General features: G+C 52.7%; 10 protein-coding genes across 10 annotated transcripts; 6 read left to right on the top strand and 4 right to left on the bottom strand.

Annotated features, from left to right (window-relative positions):
• Window positions 1-316: 316 nt before the first annotated feature.
• On the bottom strand, window positions 317-751 carry CTAM01_03279 (uncharacterized protein; the record flags this gene model as incomplete). Its single annotated transcript, XM_060519315.1, has 1 exon — window positions 317-751. One exon carries the CDS (start codon window positions 749-751, stop codon window positions 317-319), a length of 435 nt encoding a protein of 144 aa, XP_060386314.1.
• Window positions 752-1,157: 406 nt separating this feature from the next.
• On the top strand, window positions 1,158-1,388 carry CTAM01_03278 (uncharacterized protein; the record flags this gene model as incomplete). The annotated part of the gene is made up of 1 exon (XM_060519314.1): window positions 1,158-1,388. The coding sequence occupies one exon, from the start codon at window positions 1,158-1,160 to the stop codon at window positions 1,386-1,388; it is 231 nt and encodes a 76-aa protein (XP_060386313.1).
• Window positions 1,389-1,730: 342 nt separating this feature from the next.
• Window positions 1,731-1,964, bottom strand: CTAM01_03277 (uncharacterized protein; the record flags this gene model as incomplete). Its single annotated transcript, XM_060519313.1, has 1 exon — window positions 1,731-1,964. One exon carries the CDS (start codon window positions 1,962-1,964, stop codon window positions 1,731-1,733), a length of 234 nt encoding a protein of 77 aa, XP_060386312.1.
• A 1,973-nt stretch (window positions 1,965-3,937) lies between these two features.
• CTAM01_03276 (uncharacterized protein) lies at window positions 3,938-4,126 on the bottom strand (the record flags this gene model as incomplete). Its single annotated transcript, XM_060519312.1, has 1 exon — window positions 3,938-4,126. A coding segment is annotated over one exon (189 nt), but the record flags the coding sequence as incomplete, so codon positions are not given.
• A 1,245-nt stretch (window positions 4,127-5,371) lies between these two features.
• On the top strand, window positions 5,372-6,729 carry CTAM01_03275 (guanine nucleotide-binding protein alpha-3 subunit; the record flags this gene model as incomplete). The annotated part of the gene is made up of 6 exons (XM_060519311.1): window positions 5,372-5,495; window positions 5,566-5,911; window positions 5,973-6,101; window positions 6,158-6,287; window positions 6,341-6,579; window positions 6,630-6,729. 6 exons carry the CDS (start codon window positions 5,372-5,374, stop codon window positions 6,727-6,729), a joined length of 1,068 nt encoding a protein of 355 aa, XP_060386310.1.
• A 4,749-nt stretch (window positions 6,730-11,478) lies between these two features.
• CTAM01_03274 (glycogen phosphorylase) lies at window positions 11,479-14,668 on the top strand (the record flags this gene model as incomplete). Its single annotated transcript, XM_060519310.1, has 6 exons — window positions 11,479-11,644; window positions 11,946-12,266; window positions 12,328-12,593; window positions 12,646-14,075; window positions 14,131-14,203; window positions 14,261-14,668. The coding sequence occupies 6 exons, from the start codon at window positions 11,479-11,481 to the stop codon at window positions 14,666-14,668; spliced, it is 2,664 nt and encodes an 887-aa protein (XP_060386309.1).
• Window positions 14,669-16,316: 1,648 nt separating this feature from the next.
• On the top strand, window positions 16,317-17,394 carry CTAM01_03273 (uncharacterized protein; the record flags this gene model as incomplete). Its single annotated transcript, XM_060519309.1, has 4 exons — window positions 16,317-16,381; window positions 16,514-16,600; window positions 16,973-17,192; window positions 17,242-17,394. The coding sequence occupies 4 exons, from the start codon at window positions 16,317-16,319 to the stop codon at window positions 17,392-17,394; spliced, it is 525 nt and encodes a 174-aa protein (XP_060386308.1).
• Window positions 17,395-20,537: 3,143 nt separating this feature from the next.
• On the bottom strand, window positions 20,538-20,753 carry CTAM01_03272 (uncharacterized protein; the record flags this gene model as incomplete). The annotated part of the gene is made up of 1 exon (XM_060519308.1): window positions 20,538-20,753. One exon carries the CDS (start codon window positions 20,751-20,753, stop codon window positions 20,538-20,540), a length of 216 nt encoding a protein of 71 aa, XP_060386307.1.
• A 399-nt stretch (window positions 20,754-21,152) lies between these two features.
• CTAM01_03271 (uncharacterized protein) lies at window positions 21,153-21,857 on the top strand (the record flags this gene model as incomplete). The annotated part of the gene is made up of 1 exon (XM_060519307.1): window positions 21,153-21,857. A coding segment is annotated over one exon (705 nt), but the record flags the coding sequence as incomplete, so codon positions are not given.
• Window positions 21,858-21,992: 135 nt separating this feature from the next.
• On the top strand, window positions 21,993-23,397 carry CTAM01_03270 (uncharacterized protein; the record flags this gene model as incomplete). The annotated part of the gene is made up of 6 exons (XM_060519306.1): window positions 21,993-22,096; window positions 22,184-22,313; window positions 22,386-22,529; window positions 22,588-22,944; window positions 23,000-23,262; window positions 23,322-23,397. The coding sequence occupies 6 exons, from the start codon at window positions 21,993-21,995 to the stop codon at window positions 23,395-23,397; spliced, it is 1,074 nt and encodes a 357-aa protein (XP_060386305.1).

The following is a 23,397-nucleotide window of genomic DNA, read 5'->3' as shown; positions in this document are numbered from 1 at the left end:
GTTGAGAGAAAGAGGATCAGACATTGGCGTAGTTCAGAGGGTCCCAACTTAGAACTTCTCGTGCAACCTCGTACAACCGGTAGCTGGTAGCCTCATCACGTGGGATTGAGGCACAAATGGTGACCTGCGGCTTGATGGCCTCCAACTTCCAAGGCGAAGGTGCAGCCTCATATTGAGGTGAGAAGCGCCAAGAGCCAGGATGGGGCTGCAGCCAGGCTGGAATTCGAGCAGCGACGAAAGTGCCCAAAGCGTGTATAAGGTTTTCGTGGTCCGAATTCTGTGCGTCCGACTTGGATATGGTCAATTGCCGTGCTATTCATATACCCCTGCCCCAGTGCTTCATGAGGAGAGTCTGGGCACCGTGTAACAGCAGACAGTTAGGGCCGGAAAACCGTCTCTTTGAAAGTCGTTTGGGAGGATCGAGGGGGTGAGGTCTATGGCTTGTCGAGCAATTGAGTTGCCGAGTCCTGGCATGGTGGAACACTGCGACGTTGGAACGTGGCCAGTAGTCCGCAGGGCAACTAGACGGGAAACCGGTCAAACGATGACAGAAGGTTTGTGACCTGTTGTATTTGCGCTCGCAAGCGCATCGTAACCGTAGCATCGCCGACGTTCTGGCCGCGTGCAGCTTCCAGGTTCCGCCTCGCCTATGTACATTTGTGACTCGTGAGCGAGATGGGTTGCATTCCTCGGTGTGATGCGGGGCGGTGACCGAAGCAGTTGGTATGTAGTTGAGGATCAACCCGTACATGGCAAGCCAGCCGATGCTGGATGGGTAGATCTGCACAGTCAACTGGCAAAAAAGAAGCCCGGACTCACGCCACAGACGCCTAGTCGGCGGGTAGAGGTTATCCGTCTTTTCTGCTCAAACTGTAGCTTCGGGATTAAATGACTGAATGCCACTTGGCTCGTCATTGATGGCGGTCATTTGCTCTTAGCCCCCCTCAGGTTGAGGCTTGAGGATTCGTTGCAGCCAGAAAGAAGGAGATCGATCATTGCTGAGCCGTGAAGCTTCATGCCGGGGTTCGCCAAGTCGCTACGGAAAGTCCACAAAGAAAAAGTCGGCATTTGCATCGCATGTTGCGAACTTGCGGATGGGACTGTTCCCTGTTTGTTTTTGTAGTGAAGCGGTAACTTCATCCAATATCAATTGTCCAATGATGCAGCGAAGGGATGTTCTATCGACAAACCAACTTCTCGAAATGTTGGCGGGCACGCGGGTCGGGATCAGACTGGGGGCGGTGGAGGGTCATTACTCGGGAGTGATGACTGAAACACTTGTTCCATTGCCTAGCCCCCTCTTCCGTTCAGTCTGCAAAAGACGGCGCTCGCTCGTCGACAGCGTCTGGGGCTGCCGGATGCGGAGACGCGTTGCCGGGCGCGGCTGAATCCTGCGTGACTTTCCAGGATGGGCCGAATTTCTCGGGGCCCAAGAACATATAAGGAAGGTCTAGACAATATCAAGATCCGTATCCGTCCGTATTTTGAAGCTTATAGCATCTCCCGCTTCTGTTGGGGAATGGTGTGGAGAGAGAGAGAGAGAGAGAGAGAGAGAGAGAGAGAGAGAGAAAGAGCGAGCGGAAGTCATCCGGAGAGAAATAAATATTAATTGTTCGGGGCAGACTGAACCATTGAAAAAAAGAGCACGGGGATAGTCAACACAAACAAGAGAATTCTGAGCTCGAGAGAAGAATGCAGCAGGATTCAAGACGTGTGATCTGCAATGGTGCCTACCTCACTAGTTGACGGACACACAAAGTAAGGCAAAGAAAGTGCAGGTTCCGGTAATCTGGATTGTGGCAGGAGACTACATCCGGGTGCAGATACCGATCGGGTCGGGCGGGAATGGGAAAGTGAGAAGAGAGGGCAATACCTTCTCCTTCGGTCCATAGGCACTGAGGCAGTAGCAGAAGATTCGGGAGCCGCCTGAAAGCATGAGGTGTTCCATTGCAAGTGCGAACCATGGGGCGGTAAGGGTGACAGCAATTTGATTTGAGGATGAAATTTTTCTGTTGTATTGCGGAACGAGGATGCCCTTCTCAGAGGCGGAACCTTGTCTGATGGACTCGCGTTGTCGGATGGACGGACACTTGGTGCAGGCTCAATTTGCAGAGTGCCTGGTACCTACTGCAAAGCCCCAGTGCAAGACCAAGACCAAGACCAAGACGTGGTGGGATGAGAGGCACGCACGTGGACCTTGATTCAAAAAAAGGTTGAGGCCAGGAGCATGGCCCATTAAACTTTGCACTTTGCCTTTTGCTATATCTGTATCCGTAGGTACTCCTGGTAATAGCGTATGCCATGCCGTGCCTCAGCTTAGATGGACAAGCTGCCCCTTGGTCAAATTTCCAATTTCCAATTGCTTCATCATTTTCTTCCAAGTGTCCGATTGCCTGATGCCTTATTCTACGTCGTATAAACCTTAGGCCCTCCCCAATGACCCCATTACTGCTAAGCCCGGCTGCCTCACATATTACGCACGATCGGGGGCCGCCTGGGGGAGATGTCAAATAATCACAATTGATCAAAAGGGATGAGAACAAGCGCCAGTTCAGCCGGGATTGGCAAGAACAACAAGGAGCAGAAAATATCCCGAAATGCCTGGAGAGATGAGAAATCGGTACGTACCGTGAGCCGTAAATATCTGTGAGAGCTTGACTTGACCGGGGTCAACCAGGGTGTGCGCCCAATGAAAGTGATTTAAATGCCATGCATGCGGCAGAGGGAAGAGACTAAAACGAGTGGAGCTGCCCGCTGGTCTGTCCTTAGTGCTACCGCCAGTAATACCTAGGCTGTTACTCAAGTCGAGAAGGAGAGCTCCTGCCCGCTCTTTCCTCTGCTCTGCTCTTGCCCCAATAGCAGCAACCTGAGACTGCAAGTCCCTAGGTACCTGCCTCAACCACTTGCCAAGTATCTTCTCATGCTTACCTAAGATTAGCTTACTTCACCTGCCTTATGAGGTAGATTGAAGGAAAGCCCGTGTCAACTCTCGAGAACTTGTCCACACTCCACAGGCGTGATAACCTGCCTTGTTCTCACGATGATAAGCCACTCGAGATATTTACGCCTGCCGTTCGAGCAAGGTGTTTCTTATCACCCTCAACTCCCCGAACCTCGAAGCCCTGGCCCATCATCAGCAGCTCGTGCCTTGCACCCGAAGGTTTTCAAGCTTGTTCAACCTGTGCCATGTGCTAGTCCCAAACATCCCGTCCACCATCAAGTCACAAGTGGCAGATGCCTCCATTCACCTCTAATACATCCGCTCAGAAGCAGTCAACTGGCGTTCAACTGTGCTTCAAAAAGCCGAGCAAAGGACGTGGGCAACTATGTACCTAACTACATTGCCTTACTACGGTATCAGGCCAAAGTTTAACCCCCTTGTCAGGTATCTTCGCCCGTGCTTTTCGAGATTACATCAGCAGCATTACTTTCGAGATTCTTGTGCACGTCGAACACAAATCTGGCCATTGAGAGTCACTGCTCTACCCTGGCCAGACCCACGCTACCTGGTAGGGAGTTTAAACTTACCCCTATAGACCAAGTAGGTACATCCGTACCTGTCTGTTCTCCTCCCGCCACACGCCGCAACCTCGCACGTCTCTGTCTATACACCATCAGCACTGCATACCTCTCCCGGCAACTCCCTGCTCGGCATGTTCCCCCTCCGGCAGGCCAAGACCTGTCCAGGTCAATTGAAGAAGCTGTCCGCGGATGGCATAGGCCGAGTCCGCCCCGTCCACACACATACACATACAATCTCTCCATCCTCTCTCCCACATTCATATTCGTACAGACACACTCACTCACAGCACAAGAGACATGGCTCATATATCCTTGAGGTACCTAGGTATCCCGATCCATACACCACACGCGCACCCGCGCCCCGCCGCCCTGGCCTTGCCTTGCCAACTTTGCTAGGGCCTGCTGCACCACTCACCTACTCCGTAAGTCTGCGCTGGGAACGTGTCCCTGTCACCCATGCCGCACCTGAGGAGTGAGCACTGAGGATCGAGGGACCCCGACGGGAAGGGAGGGCGGGTGGTTGGTGTCTGGGCTGAATGGATCCCAGGTCTGATTGTCTGAGCTGACTGCGTATGGGATTGGGGGACGTGTGTGTGTGTGTGTGTGCCTTGCCTCGCCCATTTCTCCCCGTCTCTCTCTGGCTCTGGTCCTCTCACTCTCACTTCTTGCAGTCAGTGCCTTAAGTACATCGTGAGGTCAGAGGTAGCGGCAGAGGTATCCGTATCCGTAAATTCCAGTGCAGAGGTACCTGGTCATCGAGACCGCTGCTTCTCGCAACTCCACGAGTCCAGCCTGCCCGCCACTAGCATCAACTTTACACTTTCCCGCACAACAGAATTCCTTTTCCTTTTACCCACACCTGCTCTCCTCACTGGCCCTCGCCTCCCCTCCAACTCAGTTTCCAGTCTTCCGTCCAGCTTTTCTTTTTCCGATCTCCCTCACAGTTCACTCCCCTTCGTCACTTGACATATCAGATCCGAACCGCCAGTACGGCCTGATCTCTTCTCTCATTGATTGATTCCCTGGGCCGAACGCGCTTTCTTGTCACACCCAGGCTGTCTACGGTCTACGTCGCTGTCATCACCTTCCATTCCCAAACTACCGTCTCTCTCTGATCTCAGTCTTACAAGGCTCAGGTCTCCAGGCCTCCTCCCCATATTGCCATACCTTATACCCACCCACCCGGGGGCACCTCTCACACAGCACGCTCCTTCGCTGCCAAGGTACTCCCAAAGGTACCCAAAGGTGTCGCTCTCGGTACCAAAGGTACATCGGTGCTTACCTTAGCTTGGGCCCGTACTCAATTGCACTTACCCGCCCGCCTGTCGAGGTCCTGGTGATACCCACATTTATTCCTCCGACACTGTCCTTGCCCGCCTTCCCGGTCGCACTCTCGTCTTCCGTCCTTCGCTACCCATCTCCCTCGACAGCTCCCGCCCATCCCCGATCTTCAGGGTCGTCGCTCATCATCCGTCCATCCTCAGTCCGTCCGAAAAACAATCATAACAACTTACCGCTCTCGCTTTTGATCCTAGCCGTCGCTGCGTCCTCTCTCGAAGCCTTTTGATCCGAAACGCCTACGTTACCGCCGAGTCCTCCGCCGACCGAACGATCATCACTACCAATCGACGACAACGCCCTGCGATCCATCTCAGTCTCGCCATTAATTCTCACCTCGTCAGCCTTATCTGATACTACTATGGGCATTTAACGTGCATCCATTCGGGATCTCACGCGCGGTTAAATCATTTCGAAGGCTCCTTGAGCCCTGCACTCGAACATTTAACGCACCCAAATCCCATCATTACTCCCATCAGCGGCTCAACCGAAGCCCCGGCCTCTTTCAAAAATGGGTGCCTGTATGAGCTCAAACAACGAGGAGGTGGAACAGAAAAAGAAGAGTCAGGCAATCGATCGACAGCTGGAAGAGGACTCGAAGAGGTTACGCCGGGAATGCAAGATTCTTCTCCTCGGTAGGTTTTGATACCAGAGTCCATTCCTACAGGATCTTGAGATGGACCTAGCTTGCTGACAACCATGCAGGATCCGGAGAAAGTGGTAAATCCACGATAGTGAAGCAGATGAAGATTATCCATCTGAAAGGCTACTCCGAAGATGAACTATATAATTACCGCCCCACCGTGTTCAAGAACCTGGTGGAATGCGCAAAAGCAGTGATCCAGGCTATGCGACAATTCGATATCGAACCGGTAATCGAAGAGAACAAGGCGTATGCCACCTTCCTCATGGAATACACAGCCGAATCTGGCCCCCAAGCACATATCGATCCCCAGATTGGAATCGCCATCCAGTCAATATGGAGCGATCCCGCGAGGGAACAGCTCATGGAGAGGCAGACTGAGTTCTACTTGATGGATTCTGCAGAATAGTAAGTATACCCAATTGGATGTAGCATGCCAGTGCAAGAAGTGCTAACGAGATGTCATCAGCTTCTTCCAAGAGGTCATGCGGATCGTAGCACCAGACTACCTCCCGAACGAAATGGATGTTCTCAGAGCCAGAACGAAGACAACTGGTATCTACGAGACAAGATTTCAGATGGGCCAACTCAGCATACAGTGAGGCTTTGTGATTGACTGTGCGCGTACCTCACAATTACTGACGATTTCTGCAGCATGTTCGATGTTGGCGGTCAAAGAAGCGAAAGAAAGAAGTGGATTCACTGCTTCGAAAATGTCACTTCAATTATCTTCTGCGTTGCCCTTAGCGAGTACGACCAAGTTTTGCTGGAGGAGAGCAGTCAGGTATCCCTCGAAGCCATACCCCCCCCCCTAATACTTTGCGCTAACGACCGCAGAACCGAATGATGGAAAGTCTACTGTTGTTTGACTCGGTGGTGAACTCGAGGTGGTTTATGCGCACCAGTATTATTCTGTTCCTGAATAAGGTGGATATCTTCAAGCAGAAGCTTGGACGTTCACCACTGGGCAATTACTTCCCAGACTACTCGGGCGGTAACGACGTCAACAAGGCAGCCAAGTATCTCCTCTGGAGGTTCAACCAGGTCAACCGAGCACACCTCAACCTGTATCCCCAGTAAGTGAAAGCGTCATTGTTTCGGTGGGCGGGGGCTAATCCAACTGTAGCCTGACTCAAGCAACCGACACATCCAACATCCGATTGGTGTTTGCGGCCGTCAAGGAGACGATCCTCAACAACGCTCTTAGGGACTCTGGCATCCTATAAACCGCCAGTCGCCTCGGCTACAAATTTTCCTTAATGTTTAGATTCATCTCCTCTGTTGCGGGTCAGCGTTTTATAGCATTGCCGGGCGTTGTGGGCGGCACCTCGTTTGGACGGCGTTCACTCTGGTTTACACGCTCGCTTGCGATACGACACGGGTGCGAGCGAATCGTCGGTTAGTGCCTCGACTTGAGAACAGCACGGCACGACAACTCCTTTTCCATTTGCATCACGGAACCAATCGCTTGAAGATGGACATTTGCAACCGGTTGCTGCCCGCCTACGCGAGATACACCGGGTTACTGTGGTGGAAGAGATGCTCATGTGAAAGCGTTTCTGGGACGAAAAGCACGCCATGGGTTGGAGTATGGTATGGGAAACGGGAAATTCAAAGATGATGTGATGAATTGGCCGTTCGTTTTCTTTTGTCTCTGTTTTGGGATGATGCTCGAAACTTGGGAAAGCGACAGCATCTACCCCGTTGGAAGCGGTAGCGTATGGGCCTGATTGATAGCTGGAGAGAGTTGCGACAGCTAAATGAAGCACATCTCTATATGCGAACCATTCGTGTGCCAGGAACGTGCCAGTACGCTGTGTTTACGCAACTCATGGATGTTCAAAGAGCTCATTCCAGATTCCTAGTATGGATAGAGAAGGGGGTTGGTCGTGGGAAACAACAGCGAGGATGAGGGAGATGGATCTCATGAGAAAGAGAAGAAGAAAAACCCCGCAAAACGCTGGCTTGAGGCTTCGCGATCGCGGCAGATGATGTTCTTTTCTTTTTCCGTTACTTGTACACTATATCGTCTTAATCAACGCAAGGCTGTGTATGCGCTGCTGGAAGCGGCCGCATCTTTTATTCTCACTTTATTTGTTTCGCTATGGCTGACTTTGTTTGATGTGGTGAGATTTGGCATTGAAGCCTTGTGAGGGCAGGCCAGGGGTGTTGGGCTATGATAGCTACCAAAACCGAATATGATATCCGGAGATGATCCGTAAATCTGTGATATCTTCAGTGGGCCTTGATAGTCAAGGATTAGATAATGAGAGAGAGAGAGAAAGATGTTGTGCTGTGTGGGTAGGGACTAGGAATATCAGGTCATGATTTTTTTGCTGTGGACTTTTTCTTTTCCGGGGTTGATGGGAATTTGGCAGGATGATAGATTACCTATTACATTGCATTCCGACTAGGGAGGTGAGTGAGCTGGCCCCAGTCTTAGTACCTAAGCATCCAAGGTAAGGAAGGTAGTGTGTCAGTCCCAATCATGTCGTGCTCGCTTTTGATGTCTTGGTTCCGTTGGACGACAGGAAAGGTGGGGGGGAGAAGAGAGCTGTCTGATGCATGTTGATGGAGACATGGCCCGTATTCGAAGAGGTTGGGGGGTTGTTTATCAGACTTTTGAAGAATGGGGCTGAAGAACAAACCCACCCGAGGAACATACGGAGTATGGAGTACGGATACTGCCTAGGTAAGGAAAAAAGGAAGGAAGCGGTGGGGCGGAGCTGGAGAGAGAGTCGCAAACGGGATGTTCGGCGAGGGCGGAGAGGTTCTCATCCTCTTCCCCCGTCATTGTTCATGATCCAACTGTAAAGCTATCTATCTATCTGCCCCGGGCGATGAAGTTGGCGCCGGTGTCAAAGAGGAGTCCTCTTGTTGTGGAACTCGGGGAGTACCTAATGAGGGGGAGTCGGCTGGGGGTTGGTGAATCACCATGTTTCCCTCACTAAGGCCAAATGGAAAAAAAAAAAAAAATCTACGGAGACCAACGCCGTCCCGTTAAGCAACGTGTGAAGGGGCAGGAGATGCATTCGTAGGCCGGACAGCCGTGGGCGAGCTTACGGCGTTACCGGGTTGCTGGCATTCTTCGTGTGTCCCGCCTTCCGCCCATCCGCACCCGGGAGGCGACTTGCAGCTGGAATGGCGGGAAGCGTCAAGGTAACGGATGCCGGCATGCCGTGGGCAACGAGAAGAACGTTGGTTGCTAGAGGGACAGTTGGTGTCAAAGATGGTCGGAAAAAATTCTGCCATCCCTTGGGCCTTGGGCATTGGAGGAATTGGGATATGCTTATTTGCACGATGCGGTTTCCGGCAGGCTTGGGACGTTTTTCAGCTTGTGGTGAGTATCTACATAGGTAGGTAAACTGAGTGAGTGATTGAGTCAGCGGCACAAGGTATCATCATGAGAGCTGAGAGCAGACTCAGACTCAGGTAAGGTGTATTTCAGCAGAAGTGCGCAATTTGGTGTGGATGCATCTTTTACTGGGTCCCCTTGAACCTTCTTTCCCTCCTTTTCGGATTGCCTATTTCGGGGGTTGCGGTTTGGTTGGTCCCGTCACAATCTGACCATACTCTCAGATCCTGATATCTCGTCCTGCCTTGTTTTGTATCTGGTGGACTCCCCTCCCTGTGGCTGCGACCTTCTCTTCCCTTGGAGTCAAATCGTCGAGAAAAAGTGATGGAGTAATGAATGGTGATACCAAGACATGGAGGGAGGCACAAGGCACGACATGTATCGGTCTGGGATGAACATTCCGGGGGACGCTGGTCCTACCTTACCTTAGGTCACCTTCCCCACGTTCACCAGGTGTAAGGTAAGGTAGGTATTTTGGTGTTAGTCTGCCGCCAATTGCTTTTCTGATGCACCGCAGCATCACTAGACCGGCGGCTGCCGCAGTTGCACCAAATGGTGTCCTTGGGGCTGCATAAGCTTGATGAGGTTCCTGATAGGTCGCTAAGGTAAGGTATCGGTAGTAATACGCCACATCAATTGGGCAATGGAGTCTTCACCGCGTCCTGACCGACATCTTCTCTTCACCGCAGTGGGATGGGATGGGTTGGTTGGCCGTTTCCCTTCCGTCTCATCAGCAGCATCATGATGTGCTGGGCCCTCGACAACACAGACCTTCCATGGAGAAGATCGGAAGAGCTACCCTATTCCCAATTACTTTTAACTTCCGAGCCTAAGCTTTAACATCACGGATAGTTAGGTAGGCTCGAGAAGTAAGCCAAGGTCTGCGACATTGTATAAACCGTTGTTGGGGTTGCGTTCTTGGGGGCGCTTGCCCACTCACCGTGCGTCACACAAGTCACCCCGCATTGAATCGCAGCAGTTCGGATACCTTAGCTCGAGGCACCAAAAAACGAGCTACGGCCCATCCAATGAATGATTCCTGTCCAGCTTCGCCTGCTGTCGACTGGCTACTGCTTTGAGGTTTCTCGCCAACCTTTTGCAATGCCGCAAGATGAGGTCATATCAGGTGGTTTCTTTCTTCCCCTGGCAGTGAATTATCTATCTCCTTAGGATTCTCGCTGTCCCATGGCACCCGGTCTAGAAACAGACCAGGGGGGTGGCCCAGCATAAACCCAAACATGCTGACGGATGGGGAACCGGACAGGGAAAATGGGGCTCAATAGCTCCAGAGGTTCACTGGTGTGTGCGGGTTGTCAGATCAGCCCCAATAAAAAAAGTAGTCTGGCCTCTCTAGACCTCAACTCTCAGACCGTGGACCTTGGAACAATGCTGGATCTGTCTGGCACTTCTGGGAAGACAGTGCCACATTTGTTGGCTCGGTACCTTCAGCGAGAAACTGGCGCATTCTGGGCAAGAAGATCAGGAAAATACCTGAAAGCACCTCATGCGTGTACCAACACATTACATTCTGTCCGCATATAGCAACCAGACCATGCCACTCTCACTGCCCATGCCCCAGGCCCCGTGTTCCATACCTCCCGTCTCCATCGCCATGTAAGAAGGCAGGTAGCAAGTAGCAATTGCCAACCTCAGCAATCCATTGGGACTGACTGACTGACTGACTGCCTTTACCTCCTTGCCTAGGCACGTTGCTACCTCCCTACCCACCCTGCACTGCACAGCAGGTAGGCAGGTACTTTGCACAACGAATGGGGGAGCTGCTTCTGCTCCTGCTTCTCCTTGCCCTTTGTCTATCGGGTACGGTCGTCCGTTGCATGCCATGCCCGAGGGGAAGTAGCTACCTTAATAGAGATGCTCCGTACCTACCTCACCTCGACTTGCCCGTCTCTCTCTCTCTCTCTTCCTCTTAATAAGTGTCCCACCATCCCCCTCCTCCTCTTCTTGACCTTTCGACCTCTCCTTCTACTGAACCCCTCCTCCCCCATCTTCCCCTCTCTTCTTCCAACTCGCAAAGCTCCCAGTGCACCTTGTAGGAGGTCTCCCATCATCCATTGGTAACCTCGCCTCTACCAAGCTTCTTTGGCACCGTAGAGCTATCAGCATCTCCTACATCGTCTCCGACGGCCCCTTTGCAGACAACCTCACCTCGAGAACGCTATTGAAAATTCGGTCCTCCAGCAAAGCTCGTCCGCCAGCTTTGCCAACCTTTCAGCTGAGAGGCTTCGTTCGCGTTGAGCTGAGTACGAATCCCGGCCGCGAGTGGTGTGGACTGAGCTTCAGGCACCGCCAAACACCCCGCTCTTCTCCCCACTAACATCCTGGGCCTGTCCTGTACGTCCCGTTCGCTCCGCCCGTCAAAACAGTTTGGACCTCCTCCTGATCCTCCGTCGCCTCCCCCTTGTTTCTCGCCCGTCACGTACGACCGAGTGGTGTTTCGATTTCCGCATTCTTGTTCCTCGTATTCTCCGAGGGAGGGGTTCTCTAGCATAGCTAACTGAACGTGTTTTGACAGTTCCCTAGGCCAGTTCGAGGACTTGATCGAGCCAATTGACTCCCCAGTTCACCACCACTTTATTCCATCGTACGACAGCTACTCAAAATGTCGGCAGCTACGGAAGAGCGCCTCCCTGTGCGGGAGCGTCGCCCCTCGACGAGCGCCCCCATTGTTGATATCCAGGGCTCTGTCGGCCCGGCCGGCATTTCGCGCCCCAAGCACAAGAGAACTTTCACCGGTTTCGGTGCTGGAGAGATCAAGAGCGTTGAGGGTGAGTTTCTTCTCTTTTCTCCATTCAATTGCATGACTTCCGGGGGAGGGGGGGCAGACGCCATGTGCTTGCCAGCTTCCGAAAGATGTGGGCGAGCGAGCTCTCGCGCAGCTCTCGTGGAGCTTGGAGGGGCAGCTACTCAGCCCGGGCCCAAGTACCCCGCACTGATCGTCGCGAGCTCCATCACGCCACACTAGGGTCCAGTAGCTTCGTTTTCCCCTGCTACGCATCCTCACTTGCACCAATGTTACAACCAAATGCAATGCCAACATCGGATCACAAGCTAATGGCCTCTGAACAGCTTCCATCCCCGAGCCTCAGCGCGAGGCTTGGTCCAAAGCCCAAGGCGGCCCTTTCAAGACAAAGGATGAGTTCGAAAAGGAGGTCGTTCGCCACGTCGAGACCACTTTGGCTCGCAGCATGTTCAACTGCGACGAGACGGCGGCCTACTCCGCCGCCAGTTTGGCCTTCCGTGACCGTCTGGTCAAGCAGTGGAACAAGACTCAGCAGCGCCAGACTACTGTGGACGGAAAGCGTGTCTACTACTTCTCTCTCGAGTTTCTTATGGGCCGTGCCCTCGACAATGCCATGTTGAACGTTGGCTTGAAGGACATTGCCAAGGGTGAGTTACAAGGAAGCACCGAGTCATGTTTGGATTTTGTTATGCTAATGTTGTGGCACAGCTGGTCTTGATGACCTTGGTTTCCGCATCGAGGACGTGATCGAGCAGGAGCATGACGCTGCTCTTGGAAACGGTGGCCTGGGTCGTTTGGCTGCTTGCTTCCTCGACAGTCTTGCGTCTCTCAACTTCCCCGCCTGGGGCTATGGCTTGAGATACAGATACGGTATCTTCAAGCAGGAGATTATCGATGGTTACCAAGTTGAGGTGCCCGACTACTGGCTTGACTTCAACCCCTGGGAGTTCCCCCGTCACGATGTTACTGTCGATGTGAGTAATGCAGAGTGAAATCGGTTTCGAACGACTACTGACAATCCTCAAGATCCAATTCTTCGGCCACGTCACAAAGTCGACAGACTCAAACGGCAAGACCATCGCCAGCTGGGAGGGTGGTGAGACGGTCACCGCCGTGGCATACGACGTCCCCATCCCGGGATACGCTACCCCTTCGACCAACAACCTGCGTTTGTGGTCCAGTAAGGCTGCTAGCGGAGAGTTCGATTTCCAAAAGTTCAACAATGGTGAGTACGAGAGCTCAGTTGCCGACCAGCAGCGCGCCGAGACGATCAGCGCGGTTCTGTACCCCAACGACAATCTTGAACGTGGAAAGGAGCTTCGCCTGAAGCAGCAGTACTTCTGGTGTGCTGCCTCTCTTTACGACATCGTTCGTCGCTTCAAGAAGTCCAAGCGCCCCTGGAGAGAGTTCCCCGATCAGGTCGCCATCCAGCTGAACGACACTCACCCTACTTTGGCGATTGTTGAGCTTCAGCGCATCCTGATTGATCTGGAGAAGCTTGAGTGGGATGAGGCATGGAACATTGTCACTGCCACCTTTGGCTACACCAACCACACAGTCTTGCCCGAGGCTCTGGAGAAGTGGCCCGTCGGTTTGGTCCAGCACTTGCTCCCTAGACACTTGCAAATTATCTACGACATCAACCTCTTCTTCCTTCAGAGCGTCGAGAAGATGTTCCCCAACGACCGCGAAATCCTCAGCAGGGTCTCGATCATAGAAGAGTCGCAGCCCAAGATGGTGCGCATGGCGTACCTGGCAATTGTCGGTTCCCACAAGGTCAATGGTGTAGCTGAGCTGCACTCTGATCTCATCAAAACAACAATTTTCAAGGACTTTGTCAACATCTACGGCCCTGACAAGTTCACCAACGTCACCAACGGCATTACCCCGAGACGTTGGTTGCACCAGGCCAACCCTCGCCTGTCTGACCTCATTGCGTCCAAGACTGGTGGCAACTACGACTTCCTAAAGGACCTGACAAAGTTGAACCAGCTTGAGCTCAGCGTCAACGACAAGGAGTTCCGCAAGGAATGGGCCGAGATCAAGTACGCCAACAAGGTCCGCCTCGCTAAGTACATCAAGACCACAACAGGCGTCAGCGTCAACCCTGCGGCGCTTTTTGACGTACAAGTCAAGCGTATCCATGAGTACAAGCGTCAGCAGCTCAACATCTTTGGTGTCATCCACCGCTACCTCACCCTCAAGGCCATGTCGCCGGAGGACCGGAAGAAGGTTGCTCCCCGTGTTTCCATCTTTGGAGGAAAGGCGGCACCTGGCTACTGGATGGCCAAGCAAATCATTCACTTGGTCAACAGTGTTGGTTCAGTAGTCAACAATGACGAGGAAATCGGCGACCTACTCAAGGTCATCTACCTGGAGGACTACAATGTCAGCAAGGCAGAGATGATCATTCCCGCGTCTGACCTGAGCGAGCACATCTCCACTGCCGGTACTGAGTAAGTGAACCACTGTCATCAACGCCCACGGCGTCCTGGCTAACGTGTTATGCAGGGCATCTGGTACGAGTAACATGAAGTTTGTTCTCAATGGTGGCTTGATTATCGGCACGTGCGACGGCGCCAACGTAAGTGAACCCGAGGGGATGGAACTGGCTGGACGATCGTTTCTAACACTAGCTTAGATTGAGATCACCCGTGAGATTGGCGAGAACAACATTTTCCTCTTTGGCAACCTTGCCGAGGATGTGGAAGATCTCCGCCACGCGCACAACTACGGAACCCACTCGATTGATGAGAACCTTGCAAAGGTCTTCTCTGCCATTGACAGTGGCAGATTCGGCTCCGTGTCTGATTTCCACGCACTAGTCTCGGCCGTCCGTGACCACGGAGACTACTACTTGGTATCAGACGACTTCAACAGCTACATTGAGACGCACCACCTTGTCGATGAGGCGTACAAGAACCAAGAAGAGTGGATCACAAAGTCCATTACCAGTGTAGCTCGTATGGGCTTCTTCAGCAGTGATCGCTGCATCAACGAGTATGCCGAGGAGATCTGGAATGTCGAGCCTCTTAAGGTCGAGGACTAGGTAGACTAGACTAAAGCGCTACAAAGACAAGACCCAGACGGCGTGAAGTGACCTAGAGAGGGGATGGCTGGCAGGCGTGTACGGAACCGAGTACCTATGGCACTATTGCACACGAAACTCTTGCAGAAGGCGGGGCTTATAAGGAACAGTGCTAGATAATATCTTTCTTTTGTATAGTTTTTATGAGAATGCCCCAAGACTTGTGTCCGCAACGATTGAAACCATGCTCAGTAATGTGTGGACTGGGTGTGAAGTGAGCATGCGTGTTGTCTTGGTTTTGCAGATGACTCAGCATTCAAGGTAGCAAATGGTTATTGTTTTTTGGAACGGCCTCGAACGGCGACCATTGTTGGAAACGGAGCAGGGTGACAAGGGCAATTGCAACGTGAACGTTTCGACAAGGGAAGTGGAAACAATGGGGCGCCTGTTTTGCTTCACTGACGTCACTATGCGGCAACGTGGACGTCGTCCACAGTGACCAAGGGGAAAGAGGAAAAGGACGACAGGCCAGGACCCCTCGCTCTGTCCATTGCTCCAAGGGGTACCTTTCTCTGGGACGGATCGATTCCGGGTACCACTTCCAAGCTTCCGGCAAAAGGACGCGACTCCGCGTCCGCGAGAAAATGGCGGTCAAGGATCATACCTAGAGGGAGGGAGGGGGAGAGGGATCTAGAGTCAACTTTTCTTCCTTCCCGGACACTCATCGCTGATCAGCAAAAAAAGTGTTCTGGAACTTTGGAAGGGGCTTTCTGTGTCCCCAATTGTGCCAATCCGTACCCGAAGCACTTGTGCAGAGTCTTCCAGACTTTGCTTGGTTCGGCACCCCGCGCGGGCTGATCAGCAGGCGGGCGAGTAAGCAGTGTGCGTACAAGTTTCCTTGCGTGCTTGCATGCCCTTTGCGAAACAATGGAAACAAGTTTAAAGAAGACAATTTGGCTGCGTGCTGTATGTGCGTGTATTCGAAGAAAGAAAAAAAAGAAAAGGTGTGTGCATTTGGGTTGGCCGACCGCCTGCCGGTGTACGTCTCCGTATGGGGCGTAAGACAACACCGATCCGTTACGGCATGTCGGCAGCGAGTGAGATTGGTCCGGGGGACAACCTCCGGGGAAGGAGGTCAGGTTTATATTGGGTTGAATGCTGTCGTCATCTTTGCAAATGTGGGAAAAGTCGAGACCCTGCTTTTCCTTTCCTGCTGCTTATTTTTTTTTTTTTTTTTTGGTGGTGTACCAAGGGACCAACTCAAAGCCAGCCCTGCTGGAGCCTGGGAGAGCAAAGACTGGAGGAGAGGTGCCTAATGACATCAGAGGAACGAGAGGTATGAATGCTGGCCCTTGTTAGGTCCCTGATTCCGGCATTCCCCCCTTTATCCATCTGTCAAAACGGTATGAACCGGCCGGCATCGAAAAGACTGTTCATCTCGCCGAGTAAAGGAATACGCTGGCGGCTAAAGCATGGTACGCCGAGAGCAGAGCCATGGCCTTCGGCAGAGCAATACGCGTGCGGAATGTGATTTTGGCTTCAGGGCCGCATTCTCATGTTGAGGAAACGATTCGTGCAAAGGGGTCATGTTGTTGGTATGCACTGATTCTGGTCTCGGAAGAGAATCGTCAGACGGCCACCTTGAGTATGTGGTTAATGGAGGAACCTCATGGCCTTTAGCGCTAGTTTCGCACCGGCCGGGAGCTTAGACAACATCGGCCGCAACGCCGGCTCGTGAGCTTGCCCTGGTGGTGAATGCTTCTCTAGATCACGGAACAGAAGCGTCGTTTGGAATAGTTTGACGAATCAGCGTGTTGACAGGTCCAAATGAACGGGATGATCTTCGATACACATGAACGAGTTCAGGGTCCAGAGGATGAAGGGTCCTTGGACCGTGTGTGCTCGTGTTCCCACCATTTCATCCTTTTCTGGTACACCTGCTGGCTGCATGAGGTAGGGACAGAGTTGGAGGGTCCTTTTCGTACATTCTCCCGCCTCGCGCTGCACCGCGCCGTTTTCTTCTTCTCTGCGGCTCGGATTAGCATCACCAAACGGATTACACACAGGTTGACCCCTGGAGGTTCCCGGCAGGATGGGTCCAATTCGAGATCCATCACAGCGAAGCCAGGGCACAATATGCCAAAAGTTGTACGCATGTCACCCTCAGAGTTCCTGGGAAGCTTCTGAGTCCCGGGTGGGATGGTGCTGCTTGTCATGATCTTACTCCATCATGACGGATCCGAAAGGTAATTGTTGACTCGAAGGTGTCCACTCTGCAACCACACAAGCAAACCAATGTCGCCGCTATGCATCGTTGTACCTGAGCTGGCCGAGAATGGTAGCCGAATATTGTAAATCCACGTGTCGCGTCTGGTGGGTGCACGCTGTGGGCGATGAATTGCGAATGTGGTTCCGTTATCTCAATCGCCAGGACAGTCTGGAGATCGAGCGCATGACTTGGTACAAGCATGTCAAAACCGGTTCTTGTCGAGCATCCCAGATTGTCATTGACAATTCCATCCCAATGGTGGTGAATCGAGATCTGGTACCACAATCAACTCGAAAAGGGCTTAGACTCATTCATTGTTTTTCAGCGTCGTTTGTATCGAGAATATAGAGAGGAAAAGTTATGCAGAGAGGTGTTACCCGTTCCCGTGCCGCAAAAGGGCTTGATGGGATCCATACCGTATTCTCTCCCTCGGAGCCCAATCAATGCGGCCGGACGTTTGTCCAGCTACAGCAGGTAATGCGCTGAATTGGGCATGTTCAGGCCAGTCTAGAACATGCGGCTACTGTAGTCGGGGAAGCCCCGTGACGGGAATTTTGGGCTACCGCAGTTGCTTTGCGGCGGTCACACGGATTCTATACCGCTGGGGAGGATAAGGAGGGGCGTGTTATGTGCGCTGGGTGAGCTGTGTGACGGACCGTTTTCTCGATTCTCGATCTTCGCCTGCGAAGTCGATGTTGGGTGAGGGAGGAGACTGGGAGGGACTGGGACCATGGATCGAATAGCGTTATTGCCGGGGTAGTCTCCTGCTCCCTGCAAGACGGTGCGAAAGGTACGGCAAACGTGTTAGTGCTTAGGGAAGTCGTCGACGTTTCGGGGCGCTAGAAACTCGGACAGTGAGCGGCTAGTATTCCATTGCACGCTAAGCTGACAGGATGGACTCGATGGGGAGAGCAGGGGCGGCTGTACTTGTGGTCTCTGGAGTTTGGATTAGCGGGACGGATCACAGACACACCCCTCCCCAGTCCGCCAACGCGACACGACACAGGAAGGTTTCCATACCCCAGCACCATCTCGATGCGATCTCAAAATGACGTCAGAGGTTGGGGGTGCTTTTCGTGGTGGTTTTCACACCTAGCCCCTCTGATGCGCCTGGCACCTGGGTGCCGTACGGAGTAGTGCAGTGGAAGGAAGAGCTTTCGGATGGATGCGTTCGCCGCGATGTAGCCTGGGCTCCTCTATATGCATCTCGATATCAGATACGAATACATAGCTTATCGGAACAGGCCGCTAAGGAATCCACTGTCGAGGTTGGTCAAGGGAGGATGATGCTAGAGGTATGCGGGATGAATGATTATACCAGATTGCACATGTGCGCGCATGCACAAGCGACGGAGGTATCGCGTTGCGGATGGCAAATCTGATCTGGCATGGGAATTGGATGCGCACCTGAGGATTATGCTCCTGCGACAGAGTTCGAGCCTCCGTGAGAAGGAGGTATGGTGTCTTGAATCCATGATGCTGGTAATTCGACACTTGCATCGACCGGTGGTGCAAGGTGCTTGGTCGTGCTTGGTGCAAGGGCATGATTGATGGGGAACGGGGGAGGAGAATACTGTAACTGAGGTAGGGGTGCCAGTAGAAAAATGGAAGAGAAGTTGGGGGCTACCCTAATTGGAACCGTTTGAGGTTGACCGTATCTTGAGGCTGGGGTTTCTCGATGTTCGATGGTAAAATTTCCCGTGGTGTTTGGATGAAGGGAGGAGCAAAACGGCAATTGAGCGATTTGGACGGGAAACGGCAGAAGTGCCTTTGAGAAAAACATGGCATTTTGGCAAGACAGGTGGGCAATCTCCCGTTGGCGTGCCTTCTGACTGCTCATGGGTGTCCTATGCTCCCGCAAGGGGCGCGGGAAGGTGAGGGTGAAGATTGGACCGTCAGGGAAGGAACCACGAACTAGTAGCTGCCAGTTGTGTTATCGCAGTCGCAGTGGCAACTTCAAGGCAGGCACGGCGGGCAGGCCAAGACCATCATCGTCGATCTGTTATTGCTGGACGTTCCCAGATCTTTCACGATTGCGCATCCGTACCTCAAGGTGGTAAGGTACACTAGAACTTCATGCTGATACTTCACCGTTGCCTTCCCTGCCGCGGGTTCACCGACCAATTGTCCAACGAACGTTTTGATTTGCTGTCTCGCAACTGCCCTGCCGCTAGGATAAAACAAGCCAGACCATGCCGTCCGGTCTTGGGATTGAGAAGTTATGTGACCTGCGACCGGCTGGAGCGGTGCCTTGTCTAAATTCATCATTATCAAAAAACGGAGCTACGTAGAAACGTCTTCTCCTGTCCATCTTGTCTGAGTTGCGCGTTGAACAAGATCTTGTTCTCCACGGCACGGTACTATGGAAGGAGGGATTCCCAAGCTCGGCCCGTGGTGAGCTGAAAGTGAAATTGGCGGTGCCGCTGATGCTCAGGCCATTCCATGAAGCTCCTTTTGTGACAGGTCAACCTCTGGTTGTCTCTCGGTCATTTTTCAGATATCTCGCAGCAATACTCCCGTCGTCTCATGTTATTACCAGCCGCTCCCAAAACAGCAATCCACAAAGACCGAGGCTCGCGGTAAGAGACAACATACGCAACATCACACAGTCATAAGTTCAGCCTCATCTTGACTTGTTTCTCCTCGAACCTACGAGATCGAATCGGAAAGTAAGTCTCTCTGCTTCTGGTGTATGAACTCACGAGTCATCCCGGACATTATGCTCCTCTCCGTGGTTGTTGTCGCCGTTGCCGTCGTCTCATCTCAGTCTCGGTCAACTCCTTTTTACTTGGTCACCTGTGACTTGTTGGTTAGTCTGGTAATTGTGCATATTTCAGTACCTTACCTTAGTACCTGGCATAGTTGCCGTCCCCATCTAACCTGTCCTTCTGTCCAGTTAGACCTTCTGTAGTCTGTACACATACTTATGTAGCCTGCTTATTACCTGACCTTGCCCGGGCCTTCCCATCCACTGTGCCCGTCTTGTACATGGAAGGCACCGTAAACGCCTGCAAGTTCTCAGTTCAACAGAGAAACACCCCTTCCCGCCAGTAACATTCATCCGTAACCCGCCTGCCTTGATATATTATTGGACAGGAAAATAGCGCCGGGGGTAGAGCAAGGTACAGACATCCCTGTCTTGTCTTCACTCCGACGCTTACCGTGCAAGCTCTTCCGTCTTTGACGCTGGGTTCAATGTTACTTCCAGAGCCAGCCATTGTCTCTCCGTCTTCTGGCCGAATTGTGCACACCCCTCTCCCCTATGTCTTTCCTACGCCAGGTAGCTATCCTATCCCACTCACTCAGTCGCGCCTTGTAGGAAGTATTGAAAAGTACTTTCCCCCTTCAAGTGTTGCTCTTGTGTATTGCTTGACTCTTCCCTTCCTCGCATTTCTCGCCCGAATCGATTCTGAGTATATATCTGTCTCTTACCCCCAAAGCTCACATTCACGTCCAAAGGTTTCTTAAGGAGAGCCACTCCCCGAAAGTCTCATACGCGTCCTTGCCTCCATCTATCAACAGGTGTTGTTGTGCATCCACCCTCCAGCGGCATCCTCAGCTTCACCGTAGCAGCGAACGAGAGACGAGAACGACGACCTGATCGACACTTGTGCGGATTTGCTACCTGCATTCCCCACGTGCGCCCGCCACTCGTGCGCCCATCACCGCGGCCACCATTCGGTTTGAGCTTTCGCGCCCGGACTTGATCCCGAAGAGACTCAGAGAAAAATAAAAAATAAAAATAAAAAAGAGAGAGAAAGCGAACCGCTTTGGATAGACAAAAAGAAGAGGGAAATACTGCAAAAGATAGAAAAAGAGCATCGCCGAGATCTTCATCTCTGTAAGTGAGCAAGCCTCCCAATAGCCTGCATGTCATTGCCCGGGGAATATTTTGAACATCCCCTACTGTTCCTCATCATCATACTTCCCCCTTGCACCGAAAGTTCCCCCGTTCTTGTACTATAATGCTACCGCCTGCGCCGTCTACGGCATGGTGAATTATGGAATTGGACGCCCTTTGCACCCAAAATCGACAGCACCGGAAGGGCAAAAAACGGAATATGCATAGGCAAAAACGGCGAATGACGAAGGAGGATGGGGAGAAAAACCAGATTCTTGTCCCGCTATTGCTGTCCCCCCCTAGCTGCATTCGCTACCATTTACAGTACTCTGTGCTGCGTACTGCTTGCTTCCCTGCAAGAAAAGAAGTCTCGCTAATGCTGTTGCCACATTGTTCAGGTTGCTCCGGATCCCATACCACGTAAAGTATCCCAGAAAAGGCCCAAAGGCAGAAGCAAAAGGAGAAGGAGACGCAGAAGCAGCAGGTACCTGAAGGCAGTCCAGCCATACGTACGAAGTACCCCCAACGACAGCGGAGGACAAAACGGAGAAAGAGACGTGCGCTCACTCGCTGCCCACGCTTCCACCTACCCCGCTGCCCTTTTTGCAACTCCCACGCCCTCACGCCCACACATCCCACGCCCACCGTCCCACGTCCCACGTCCCACGTCCCATACGGCCACAGTCCACCGTCCACCGTCTACGACCAGCCAGCGAGCGACCTTCTCTTCCCAGCCCAAGAATCCACGTCCCAGAACCAGGCCTAAGACCAGGACCGCCCCGCCGAACAGCCACCCCTCCAGCGCGCAACAAATCCTTGAGCTCGCTCCCCCGCCGTCGCTGCATCTCTTTCAAATCCAGCCGACTCCCGCTCTCTTGTTGCCTTTCCATACACGCGCCAGACCAGACGGAAAGCTACCCATCGCACACCTCACATACCGCAAAACCTCTCCTTCGAATTCCCTCACCTCGTTCAAATTCGAGCTGATCATCGAGCCTGTCTCTCGCTCATCACAGCAGAACCGTCAGCAGAAGCATAACTTGACCCGTCGATCTCCCGGCTGTCGTCTTTTTACTCCACCACCCCTCATCATTCTTTAATCCTCCCCGCCGTACGACGACCAATTTCCATCCTTCCCCTCGATCGGTCTCCCTCTCTCTCTCTTCCTCCCCCTCCAGCCGCTCAATCCGAAAATTCAATCCTCTTCGATCAGGTAGATCGACCATCACACGAAAATGGCCGAATTCGTTAGAGCACAAATTTTCGGTACTACCTTTGAGATCACCTCGAGGTACTCGGACTTGCAACCCGTTGGTATGGGAGCCTTCGGTCTCGTTTGGTTAGTCTGAGAAAATACCATCCATCGCAACGAGCGCTCGTTGCGACCATCTATCCGTGCTGGCTGACACGTCTTCTTCGCTCGCAGCTCCGCCCGTGACCAACTTACCAACCAGAATGTTGCCGTCAAGAAGATTATGAAGCCCTTCAGCACTCCCGTTCTCGCCAAGCGAACATACCGTGAGCTGAAGCTGCTCAAGCACTTGAGACATGAGAACGTACGTTTGGTCCCGCCTTTGACTGCCTCTCTTCATAATCAGTCTAGTCGACGTGCGCTGATATCCACCTAGGTCATCTCTCTCAGTGATATCTTCATTTCCCCTCTTGAGGACATCTACTTCGTCACAGAGCTTCTCGGCACCGACTTGCACAGACTGCTCACCTCCAGACCTCTCGAAAAGCAGTTCATTCAGTATTTCCTTTACCAGATCATGGTAAGCCCCGCCCCCTCACCGGAATCCTCTCCGACACCTGAATTGACATGGTTTACAGCGCGGCCTGAAATACGTCCACTCTGCTGGTGTAGTCCACCGTGATTTGAAGCCCAGCAACATTCTCGTCAACGAGAACTGCGACTTGAAGATTTGCGACTTCGGTCTCGCCCGCATTCAGGACCCCCAGATGACTGGTTACGTCTCGACGAGATATTACCGCGCTCCCGAGATCATGCTCACATGGCAAAAGTACGACGTTGAGGTCGACATCTGGAGTGCGGGATGCATTTTCGCCGAGATGTTGGAGGGCAAGCCTCTGTTCCCCGGCAAGGACCACGTCAACCAGTTCTCCATTATCACCGAGCTTCTCGGTACTCCTCCCGACGATGTCATCAACGGCATTGCCAGTGAAAACGTGAGTTGATGCAGAGCCGAAGCGATGATTAGTTTGCCTACTGACACGGACCTAGACCCTCCGATTCGTCAAGTCCCTGCCCAAGCGCGAAAGGCAACCCTTGAAGAACAGGTTCAAGAACGCCGACCCCTCCGCCATTGACCTCTTGGAGAGAATGCTGGTCTTTGATCCCAAGAAGCGGATAACGGCGACTGAGGCGCTCTCGCACGACTACCTTGCTCCCTATCACGACCCCTCTGACGAGCCCGTCGCCGAGGAGAAGTTCGACTGGAGTTTCAACGATGCTGATTTGCCCGTAGACACGTGGAAGATCATGATGTAAGCCACTATCATTTAAAGTTTTCATGAAGGACTTGCTAACGAAGTACTCTTTGCAGGTACTCCGAGATACTCGACTACCACAACGTGGATGCGTCTGCGCAACAGATGGAAGAGCAGTTTAACGCACAATAG

Source organism: Colletotrichum tamarilloi (assembly GCF_030869305.1).
Source record: "Colletotrichum tamarilloi strain Tom-12 chromosome Unknown Scaffold_7.1, whole genome shotgun sequence".
NCBI lineage: Eukaryota > Fungi > Ascomycota > Sordariomycetes > Glomerellales > Glomerellaceae > Colletotrichum > Colletotrichum tamarilloi.
Note: the sequence above shows the minus strand (reverse complement) of the source record. Positions and strands in the feature narration are given on the sequence as shown.